General features: G+C 38.7%; 1 protein-coding gene across 12 annotated transcripts in view; it reads left to right on the plus strand.

Moving 5' to 3' along the window:
* FRMD4A (FERM domain containing 4A) overlaps window positions 1-12,024 on the plus strand; it is a 452,880-nt gene that overhangs the window by 282,590 nt on the left and 158,266 nt on the right. For all 12 annotated transcript variants that reach the window (XM_077169372.1, XM_077169370.1, XM_077169369.1 and 9 more), the window contains exon 3: window positions 8,854-8,948. In XM_077169372.1, the coding sequence (XP_077025487.1) occupies window positions 8,854-8,948 (95 nt within the window). The remainder of the gene's footprint in view (window positions 1-8,853; window positions 8,949-12,024) is intronic.

The following is a 12,024-nucleotide window of genomic DNA, read 5'->3' on the forward strand; positions in this document are numbered from 1 at the left end:
CTTGCATACTGCTCCGTAATTTATTAGGGATGATGCCACCATTACTCCATGACCACCCACACCACGGCACCCCCACAGGTAGGATTTCTACTATTTATGGAGAGGATCCAACATAAAGTCTCAAATTCCCTGTGGAATACAGAGATTGCTTTTTCACTTTATTTGGTGTGAATGGGAATGTAAAATATTAGGTGGTTCTGATTTATCAGGATGGTTTTGCCTGTTGGTTTATGTCTTCTGGGAAGGGAGCTCTGGTGTGGCTTCTAACCCACTACAGTCAGCTCAAGCTGTTTCACTGGTAAATTGATGATAACTGGGGGTCAGAGGCTGCCACCCTGTGAGCCCAGGAGTGCGGTTGCAAAGGGCGCAACATCTCCTTTGGCTTTTTAAAAGGAATGCTGACTCTTACCCAGTGCCCCTTATAAACGCCTGAGATTCGTAGAAGCAGACGCTGTGTCTTGCTCACTTTTGTAGCTCCGTGCAGCATTTCGCTATTGCCCTGCACATTTTGTAGGCACCTAGCAAATATTCGTTAAATTAAAGGAACTGCACCCAAAAGTGAAATAAGAAACCAAAATATCACCATAACTCTTGATTTGCATATCTTATCCTCTCTCCTTAAGGAGAAATCCAACAGAGAGCCATCAGAATAGGGGAAATATTCAGGAGGAAGGAAAGTGATGTGCATGAATGCTCATGCATGTGTACACATACACACATACAAAAACAAGGGCATGCACGTTACCTCTTCTGGAATCTTTGATTTTGTTCTGAACTTGGAGACCAGTGGGTAGGAACAGGGCAGTTGTCCCAGAGGGAAGGCGATGCGTTTGCCAGCCCATAATCTGGGCTAATTTAGAAATAACTATTTCCTGAGACCCCTCAGACTGCCTTTCCCTCACCCACCTCAGTGCCTAGGGTTCCCAGGTGACTTCAATAGTGATAGACCAAGGTGAGTGAAGTAGTGACAGTGCCCTCCAATTTTAAAGTGCTTCTGTGCCTAAAATCCCATGCACGCCTTTGGCTTAGAGGATTTTTTTTTTCATTGTAATAGCATGTATAACTTAAGTTTGATTTTACATTCCCACCAATGTGAGGGTACCAATTTTTGTACATCCAGCCAGTATTTATTTCTTTTTTTAAAAAAAATAGTAACAATCCTTATGAGTGTGAAGTGGCATCTCATTGTGGTTTTGATTTGCATTTCCCTAATCGTTGATTATGATGAGGCTCTCTTCATGTGCTTAATAGTCGTTTGTGTATCTTCTTTGGAGAAATCTCTGTTCAAGTCCTTTGCTCATTTCTTAATTGGGTTGTTTGTCCTTCAGTTATTGACTTGTAGAAGTTTGTATATTCTGGATATTAAATCCTTATATGATTTGCAACTATTTCTTCCCATTCCGTAGGTTTTCTTTTCACTTTCTTGATATTGTCCTTAAATGCACAAAAGTTTTTAAATTTCAGGAAGTTGAATTTATCTATTTTTTTTTCTTTTTCTGCTTGTGCTTTTGGTGTCATATCTAAGAATCCATTGCCTAATTTAAGCCCTGAAGATTTTTCCTGTGTTTTCTTCTGAGATTTTTTAGATCTTATATTTAGGTAACTCATCCACTTTGAATTAATTGTTGTATATGGCATGAGAGCAGGGACCAATTTCACTCTTTTGCTTGTGGATGTCCAGTTTTCCCAGCACCATTTATGGAAGATGCTATTCTTTCCCCATTGAATGGACTTGGCATCTTTGTTCCATATCAATTTATCATAGATGTGTGGTTTTATTTCTAGACTCTTGATTCTATTCCCTTGGTCTACCCTATGCCAGTTCCACACTGTTTTGATTACCTTAGCCTCATGGTAAGCTTTTACATAGGGAATTATGAATTCTCCAGCTCTGCTTATCTTTTTCAAGATTGTTTTGGATATTGGGTGCCCCTTGTAGTTACATCTGAATTTGATATTTCCATTTCTACAGGGGAAAAAAAGCTGCTAGAATTTTTATAGGGATTGCATTGAATCTATAGATAGCTTTGGGTAGTGTTGATATGTTAACAGTATTAAAGTCTTCTAATCCATTAACATAGGAAATCTTTCCATTTATTTAGGTTTTCTTTCATTTCTTTCAGCAACGTTTTATAGTTTTCAGTGTACATGTCTTTTACATCCATGGCTAAATTTATTCCTAGATGTCTCATTGCTTTAGGTGCTATTGTAAATAGAATTGTTTTCTTGATTTTCTTTTCATATTGTCCATTGCTGGTGTATAGAAACAAAATTGGTATTTGCGTATTGATCTTCTACTCCACCACTTTACTGAATTTGTTTATTAGCTCTCATGCTGTCTTATGGATTCTATGGGATTTTCTATATACAGGATAATGTCATCTGCAAATATGTTATAATTTTACTTCTTTCCAATTTGGATGGCTTTTATTTCTTTCTCTTGCCTAATTGCTCTGTCTCGAATTTCTAGTACATTGTTGAATACGGTGGTGAAAGCAGGCATCCTTGTCTTGCTCCAGATCTTAGGAGTAAAGTTTTCAGTCTTTCATTAGTGAGTATGATGTTAGCTGTGGGTTTTGCCTAAATTCCCTTTGTTACATTGAGGAAGTTCCCTTCTATTCCTTGTTTTCTGAGTGTTTTTATCGTGAAAGATGCTGATTTTATCAAATGTTTTTTCTGCACCAATTAAGAAGATATATGTTTTTTTTTTTTTGCCTTCATTCTTTTAATGGGATATACTACATGGCTTTATTTTGTATAGTTGAATCATCCTTGAAATTCTGAGATAGATCCCACTTGGTTATTGTATTAGTTAGTAAGCTGCCGAATTGCAAGATACCAGAACTGGAGTGGCTTTTTAAAAGGGGAATTTAATAAGTTACAAGCTTTCAATTCCAAGCCTATAAAAACGTCCAAACTAAGGCATCTAAGGAAAGATACCTTAATTCAAGGAAGGCCTCTGTGTCAGGAACACCTCTGTCAGCTGGGAAGGCACCACTGGCCCCTTGCTCCTGGTCTTTGATGCTTTCAGCCTCTGTTTCTGTGGGAGTTCCTCACTTTGCCTCTCCATGGCTGACCTTCATCTCTTGGCTTCCCTTGGCTCTCCCCAGGTTCTGATTTGCTTAACTTCTCATGGTGACACCTGCTGGGCTCCAAGCATCTCTTAACATCCGGGTATCTGTGTCAGCCGGGGGCTCTGTCGGCTCTGAGGCTTCTGTCATTTCTAACTCTCTCCAAAATATTTCCTCTTTTAAAGGACTCCAGTAAACTAATCAAGAGCCACCTTGCATGGGTGGAGTCACATCTGCATCTAATCAAAAGGTCACACCCACAATTGGGCATGTCACATCTCAAAATGGAGACAATATGATCAAAAGTTTCCAACTTACAGTGTTGAATCAGGATTAAAAGAAATGGCTGCCTCCACAAGATTGAGTCAGGATTAAAGCATGGCTTTTCTTGGGTACATAATAGTTTCAAAATGGCACAGCTATGGCGTTTGATTTTATTTGCTTGTGTTTTGATGAGGATTTTTGCATCTATATCCATAAGGAATGTTGGCCTGTAATTTTTTCTTGTGATATCTTTATCTGGATCTGGTAGTAGGGTAAGGCTCACCTCATATTAGAGTTAGAACATGTTCCCTCCTCTTCAATATATGGAAGAGTTTAAGAAGGACTAGTGTTAATTCTTTTTTGGATGTTTGGTAAAATTTATTAATGACGCCGTCCAGTACTGGGCTTTTCTTTGTTGAGAGATTTTTTTTTTTTAAAGACTTTTTATTGTAGTAACATATAACTCAAGATTTACCATTTTAACCACTTTCGTGTATATACATCAGTAGTAATTACATTCAAAATATTGTGCTACAATCATCTTTATCCATTATCTTAACCTTTTCTTCACCCAGACAGAAACTGTGCACCCATTAAGCAATAATTTCCCATTCCCCTCTCCTCCCCCCTCACCCTGCCATCCCCTGGAAAACTGTAATTTACTATCTGTTACTATGAAATTTAGTTCTTCTGCATATTTCATAAAAGCAAGATCGTACAAAATAGTGACTTTTTGTGCATGGCTTATTTCACTTTGCATGATATCTTTAGCTTTATCCAAGAACTTCTTTCCTTCTTATGGCTGAATAATATTCCTTTGCATGTGTATACCTCATTTTGTTTATTCATTCATCAGTTTATGCGAACTTGGGTTGCTTTTACCTTTTGGCTACTGTGAATAATGCTGCTATAAACATTAATGTACAATATCTGTTCAAGATCCTGCTTTCAAGTCCTTCTGGGTAGATATCTAGAAGTAGGATTGCTAGGTCACTTAGTAACCCTCTGTTCAACTTTCTGAGGAACCGCCAAACTGATTTCTACAGTGGCTATCCCCTTCTACAATGCAGCTAGCAATGAATATGGTCCTGTTTTTCTATATCCTTGCCAACAGTTATTATTTTCTGATTTATTAATACTAGTCACTGTGGTGGGTGTGAAATGATGCCTCATTGTGGTTTTGATTTGCGTTTCCCAAATAATGTTGAAAATCTTTTCATGTGCTTACTGGGCATCTGTGTATCTTTTTTGGCAAAATGTCTATTCAAGTCCTTTGTCCATTTTTAATTGGGTTGTCTTTTTATTATTGAGCTGTAGTGGTTCTTGATATATTCTTAATATTAAATTATTATCAGATATATAGTTAGCAATTATTTTCTCCTATTCTGTACGTTGTCTATTCACATTCCTGATATGTCCTTTGACATGTTGTTGGTTTTTTTTTCAATATTAGAATAGCTACCCCAGCAATCTTTTGGTTACTATTTGCATGCAATATTTTTTCATCCTTTCACTTTCAACCTATTTGCATTTGGGATCTAAATTATAGTCTCTTGTAAAGAACATGTATTTGAATCATTTTTTTTTATCCTTTTTGCATATAGCTGGGCCCTGCTTTTTATTCCACTCTGCCAGTTTCTCTGCTTTTTGACTGAAGAGTTTAATCGATTTGTATTCTGAATAAATTACTGATGATGCAGGAGTTACTTTGCTGTTTTGCTATTTGGTTACCCTCATTTCTCCCATTACTGCCTACTTTTGTGTTTCGTTGGTCTCCTGTAGTGAAGCATTTAGAATCCCTTCTCATTTCCTTTTTTTCCTCTCATTTATGCCTAATTTTTAAAAGATATTTTCTTGGGTTACTATGGGAGTTAAATTTGACATTCTACATCTATAACAATCTTGTTTCATTGAATTCTGATTTATCTCTCTCTTCTCCTTCTGGGACTTCCAGATACCTGATTGTGTTCCAAGTCCCCTTGGTCTCAGTTCACTTTTTTTCCTTCATTTATTATTATTTTTTTTTTCTGTCCCTCAGACTGGATAATTGCAGTTGTCCTATATTAAAATTCACTGTTGTTTTTTTTGTTTTTTCATTTTTCCTGCTCAAATCTGCTATTGAACTTTCTAGGGAATTTTTTATTTCAGTTACTATATTTTTCAGTTCCAGTATTTATATTTGGCTTCTTTTCTATAATTATATCTTATTGAGCTTCTCATTTTATTCATATATTGTTTTCCTGACTTCTTTCTGTTCTTTGTCTATATTTCCTTTATCTCTTTTAGAACATTCAAGACAGTTTTTAAAAAGTCTTTTTCTGGTATACCCAATGCCTCTTATTCCTCATTAATGGTTCCTGTCATTTTATTTTGTTCCTTTGAAAGGGCTGTTCTTTTCTTGTTTCTTTGAATGCCTTGTGATATTCATGTTGAAATCTGGACATTTGAATATTTTAACATGGAAATCAGATTCTCTCCTGGCCCCAGTTTGCTGGGGTTGTTTCTTTTTCCTTCCTATGTTTGAAGGCTACAGTAGTTTATTTGTTTAGTAATTTTTCCAAAGTATTTATGCAAAGACTATACCCTGCTGTGGAGAGTCACTGACGTCTGTGCCTTTAGCTTGTTCCAGCTAGTGTTATGATAGAAATTTCCTCGAATACCAGGAGCTAATAGCAGCAACAACAGCAACAAAAAGCAGAGAAAAAATACTTTTTTCAGTCTTTCCACTGGTTCTGTGCTGGTACTTCTCACTGTGAACTTAAAGAACAGTCCTAGGGGAAACCATAGCGTCCTCTCACTCTTTTCTGAGCATGTGACTTTCCCTGGGCATCCACATGTGGCCTTATCGCTACCCTGTATACACAGATACTCTAAATGCCTTCTTCTCCCCAGGAAATTAACAGCTTTGCCTCCCAGCCCCAGGCACTATATTGTATGTCTCAACCATATTCTTTTGCACAAAGCCACTGTGGTTTGCTTGTTTTCTTACAGTATTTTAGTGGTACTGGCACCTATTTCCATGTCCAGCGTAGGTTCTGGGACAAATGAGACAAAGATGAGCATCTTGAATTAGTCCTTCAGACCGCACCAGACAGATTGGTGCAGACAGGCATGTACCCCCATGTGTGGATACAGGGTAGTCTGCTCCCTGCAGAAGCCATGCCCAGGAGCCCGTACTTAGAGCATGGCCTGGTGCCACGCCAAACCATGGGAGGACAGAGGAAGCCTAGTAGAGGCAGCACAAGGTTTTCCTCCCATTTTAAGGTTGCTTTTTTCTTGATTCAGTGTTCCCTTCATTATTGTAACCTTGGACTCTCTTCCATAGTTCTCAGAATATTGTTTCTGCCAGTTGCTGCTGGTTTTTCAATGTTGGGGGCAGGGGACAAAATCTTAGAGCTGCTTATTCTGCCATCTTGCTGATGTCACTCCTACAGAGATTTTTTTTTTAACTTTTTTCTTGCTGCTGCTTTTCTTTTTTTATTGTGAAAAATACCATATATACAAAAACAATAAATCTCAAAGCACACCACAACAATTAGTTATAGACCAGATTTCAGAGTTTGGTATGGGTTATAGTTCCACCTTTTAGGTTTTTTCTTTTAGCTGCTCTGGGACTCTGGAGACTAAAAGAAGTATCAATATAATGAATCAGCAATCATACTCATTTGTTAAATCCTATCTTCTCTGTTACAGTGTCACCTTCTCCTTTGATCTTTTTCCCAATCTTTAGGGGTATTTGGACTATGCCCATTCTAACTTTTTCATGTTGGAAAGAGTTGTTGATAATATGGGATAGGGGGATGGAACTAGTTGATGTTCTGGAGAAGCTGGCCTCTCTGCATTTCAGAGCTTATCTGGTCCAGGGACCCATCTGGAGGTTGTAGGTCTCTGGAAAGAAATCATAGTGCATGGAGCCTTTGTGGAACCTCAGCTAGAGCTCTGGGTGTTCTTTAGGATTGGCAGGAATGGTTTTGGTTGGGGGTTGACAAGCCATGGTAATTAGCAATATCTAGTTGAAGCTTGCATAAAAGTAGCTTCCAGAGTAGCCTCTTGACTCTATTTGAACTCTCTTAGCCACTGATACCTTATTTGTTACAATCATTTTCCCCCTTTGGTCAGGAAGGCATTGTCGATCCCATGGTGCTAGGGTCAGACTCATCCCTGGAAGTCATATCCTAATTGCTTCTTAAATGGACTTTCCATCAACCCTCCTCTCCTTTTGGCTGCTCTTTACAACTTTTCTTGATTTATCTGGTGTCACCAATTGTTGAACCTTTAGCGGGTTCCATGGGACAAATTAAGTTGCTTCTCAGCATTCTCCTTCTACTTTTTTTCTCATCACAATCTACTTTTTTTTCTTTTTTGTGAAAATAATATATATACAAAAAAGCAATACATTTCAAAGCACATAGCAACAATTAGTTGTAGAACAGATTTCAGAGCTTTGTAAGGGTTATAATTCCACAATTTTAGGTTTTTACTTCTAGCTGATCAAAGATACTGGAGGTTAAAAGAAATATCAATATAATGATTCAGAAATCATACTCACTTGTTAAACCCTACCTTCTCTGGGATAGGGAGATCCACTATCAACTTTGGCCTTTTTCCCACTCTTTATGGGTATTTGGACTGTGCCCATTCTAATGTTTTCATGTGGGAAGAGGCTGTCAATATTATGGGACAGGGGGATAGAACTCATTGATGTTCTGGAGAGGCTGGGCCATCCCTTGCAGAGATTTTTATGAAAAAGTTTATGACAAAAAAATTCTGAAGAGCTGTTCTTCTGAGAAAAGGCAAAGGGGGGTTGAATTTTGACTTTATTTTCAAGGCTCTTTGGCCTTAATCTTTAACTATTCTTCTGTAAGTGTACTCTAACTGTTTATATTTGAAATTATGATAGCCTGATAGAATGGTGAAGACCCAGATACTGGAGCCAGATGTCCTGGATTCAAATTCAAATTCAAATGTAAACACATGCTTAATCTCTGGGTGCCAATTTCCTCCCTAAGAAATGGGTTTAATAACAGGAGCCACCTCAGAGCAGTGGGACAAGGATTGAAGATGCTGGCACTTATAAAGTGCTTGGAACAGCATACAGCATAGGGAAAATATGATATTTGTTTATTAGATATACTTATTGAATAAATATATATATATATATATTTTAAATAAGCCGTCTTCCTTTCAGTCCAGCGTAAAATATACTCTTAACTGTGTGGGGGTGGAGAGTCCCAAGGTCTAATCACCTTGCCAAAGAGCAAGCGCCATTGGTTGATAGAACAAACGACCTTGAAACTAGATAGAAACCCCCAATCTGCCCGTGACCCTTTGCTCAGCTGTGAACTCAGTGCCTATTCCTGTTGGTTATTTTAAAAATCATTCTTGTTGATATACTGGAGCTTTGAGAATATTCTATTTAAAAAATTATATAATCCTGGCATTACCTGTTTTGGGAAAGGTAGCCTCTTGTCACTTACCCTTTTCCTTTTTTTTTTTTTTCCATTTTCTTCTCCCCCAGCCCAAGCTTTTGGCCAAGGAGCTTCTCGACCTGGTGGCATCTCACTTCAATCTTAAGGAAAAGGAATACTTTGGAATAGCCTTCACGGATGAGACGTAAGTGTGGTGCAAAGCCCCAGGACTTGGGGACATACGGTGTCTGAAATTGCATGCCTTCGCCAGCAGCAGGGAGAAGAGCTGCGGCTGTTGGGCCCTGGGCTATGGGCAAGGCAGTCCACATTTTTCATCCAAACGTCAAAGGCCTTTGGTCGTGCCTAGAAAAGCCAAGGAAGAGACTTAGGGTGAAGGTAATGTTATAAATTATTAGATAAACTAGTTTTTATAAACTAGTTTATATTCAAGTGAGTTTGTATTCAGAACTGATAGGTTTATTTTTTTTTAAAGTAGACTTGTCTGGGATTGTTTTCTATTAAAGTTAAATGAAAACTTCTGGAAATTAAACACTTCCCTCCATTGTTGAAATAACAATAACAGGAAATGAATTTGGTGATAAATGCAAAATGAAAAGCATCTGTTATAGTTTCAGTGTCTAAGCTGGAATAAAAATATGAAATCAAAAATTTAGGTCACTTGTCCAGTGAAAAGTGTATCTACTTTTAGTGGCCTTTCAGTTTGGCTTTATCAAGTGATGTTTTACTATATGAGTAGGGAATATCTTCACTAACATTTCAATTTTCTTCTTTTAGTCTTTTGATCAACTTTTGTTATTTATTGCTTCTGGCTTTCCTGTTTTATTGTGGTAATATATATATATATAAAACATAAAATTTGCCATTTTAGCCATTTTGTGGGGGAAGGGAGGTATGCATGGACCGGAAATCGAACCCAGGTCTCTTGCATAGCAGGTGAGAATTCTACCCCTGAACTCCCATGCACCCCCATTTTAACCATTTTTAAGTGTGTAATTAAGTGACACTAATTACTTTTCCAATGTCATGCTCCCATCAACATCTTCCCTTGCTAAAACTTTTTCATCTTCCCAAAAGAGAAACTCTGTACCCATGGAATAACTCCCCATCTCCCTCCACCAGTTCCTGGTAACCTCTACTCTCCTTTCTGACACTATGAATTTGCTTATTCTACATATTTCATATGAGGGGAATCATACAATCTGTGTCCTTTTATGTTGGGCTCATTTCACTCAGTGTGTTTTCAAGGTTCACCCATGTTCTTGCATGTATCAGAACATCATTCTTTTTATGGCAGAAAAACACTCCACTCTATGTATTTTGCTTTTCCATCCATCTGTTGAGGAACACTTGGGTTGCTTCCACCTTGTGGCTATTGTGAATAATGCCGCTCTTAACATTGGTGCACAGGTGTGTTTGAGACCCTAATTTCAGCTCTTTGGAGTATAAATCTAGGAATGGAATTGCCAGTTCAAATGGTAATTATATGTTTAGCTTTTTGAGGAACTGCCAAACTATTATCTACAGTGACTGCATCACTTCACACAACCACAGGCAATGTACAGATGTTCCAGTTTGTCCACATCCTTACCAACTCCAGTTGTTTTCCATGTTTTAATAGTAGTCATCCTAATGGGTGTGAAGTGGTATCGCATTGTAGTTTTGATTTGCATTTCCCTAGTGACTAATGATGTAATTATCGGCCATTTGTGTATCTTTAGAGAATGCTTTTTCAAGCACTTGCCCATTTTTTAATTGGGTTGTTTGACTTTTTGTTGTTGAGTTGTAGGTATTATATATATTCTGGATATTAAATTGTATCAGCTATAGGATTTGGAGCTTTCTCCCATTCTGATGTTTTTTCATTTTCGTGATAATGTTCTGTGATACACAAAAGTTTTTAGTTTTGATGAAGTTCAATTTATCTATTTTCTCTTTTGTTGCTTGTGCATCTGTTGTCATATTTAGAAATCCATTGCCTGATAGAAGGTCTTAAAGATTTCCCCTGTGTTTTCATCTAAGAGTTTTATAGTTTTAACTCTTATATTTAGCTCATTGACCCATTTTGAGTTCATTTTTATATCAATTTTCTTTTTCATATATTGTTATCAAAAGAGTGCAGTGACTACTTGCCTGAATTCCTAAATAAGAATAAGCTATTAGTTCCTTAGTTCTCTTTCCTCAGTGTATACACACACACACAGTGACTGCATCACTTCACACAACCACAGGCAATGTACAGATGTTCCAGTTTGTCCACATCCTTACCAACTCCAGTTGTTTTCCATGTTTTAATAGTAGTCATCCTAATGGGTGTGAAGTGCCTTCCTCCAAATCTTTAGAATCACATAGATGATATTCTAGAGTAGTGAAAGGTCAGAGTTAGCTAGTACCTGGGCAAGACACTCCAGGGTGCCCAGGCCCCAGGAGTCAGTGGGTCCCAGGGGGGATGGGCCTAGAAGCAGGAATAGGGGTGCCCACTTTGGTGGGGGTCAGAGGAACTGCAAATGAATGGGGTGACCATGGAATTTGTTATCCAGGTCGGGGCCCCCTGAGTGAAGGGCATATAGTTGGGGACTGTCTTGGGCAAACTGGAGTGGCGCAGTGACCTGGTAAGTAAATAACATGTCCGAGTGGACAGCAGGGGAAAACCACACCTTCCTCAAGAAAGCCAAGAGGGGCAAGGAGGGCCCCAGCCAGGAGCCCACAGGGAGCTGAGCAGGAAAGTGAAGCCGAGGCCCGGCTGCTCCAGGGCTGAGCATTGGCCATGCCAACTGGGAGACCCAGCAAGCTCAGCTGGGTCCATCGAACCACAGAGGGACTGGCTGGTGCAGGAATGAAACCATGTGCTTTTTAAAACAAATACACAGCTAGAGCGACCAATTCCACAAACACAAATGTTTTCTACCCTTTCTCCTGAGAATCCTTGAAAATCCTCTCAATTGCTACTCATCTCTTTTTTTCACTAATTAGAAGGAAACCACCCGTTTCCATTATTCCTATCCCTGTTGTTCTCATTTCCCAAGTAAGTTGACTCTTCTGAAAAACCCCATGAGCTCTCAGTGAGAGCCAGTTCGTGTCCCCCTTTTTGAGTACACAGGAATCAGAGAATAAGAGTGTTATCCTGGGCCCAAGAGGAAGAGGGAGCGAGATGGCCTCTCCTGTCACCGCCGTGTAGCGCTGGCCAGAAGGAAGCGATGGGGGTAGACAGCTCCCCGTGGAGTGGGGGAGGAGCACGAACCCACACGCCCCAGAGATTGGGA

Source organism: Tamandua tetradactyla, chromosome 7 (genome assembly GCF_023851605.1).
Source record: "Tamandua tetradactyla isolate mTamTet1 chromosome 7, mTamTet1.pri, whole genome shotgun sequence".
Classification (NCBI taxonomy): Eukaryota; Metazoa; Chordata; class Mammalia; order Pilosa; family Myrmecophagidae; genus Tamandua; species Tamandua tetradactyla.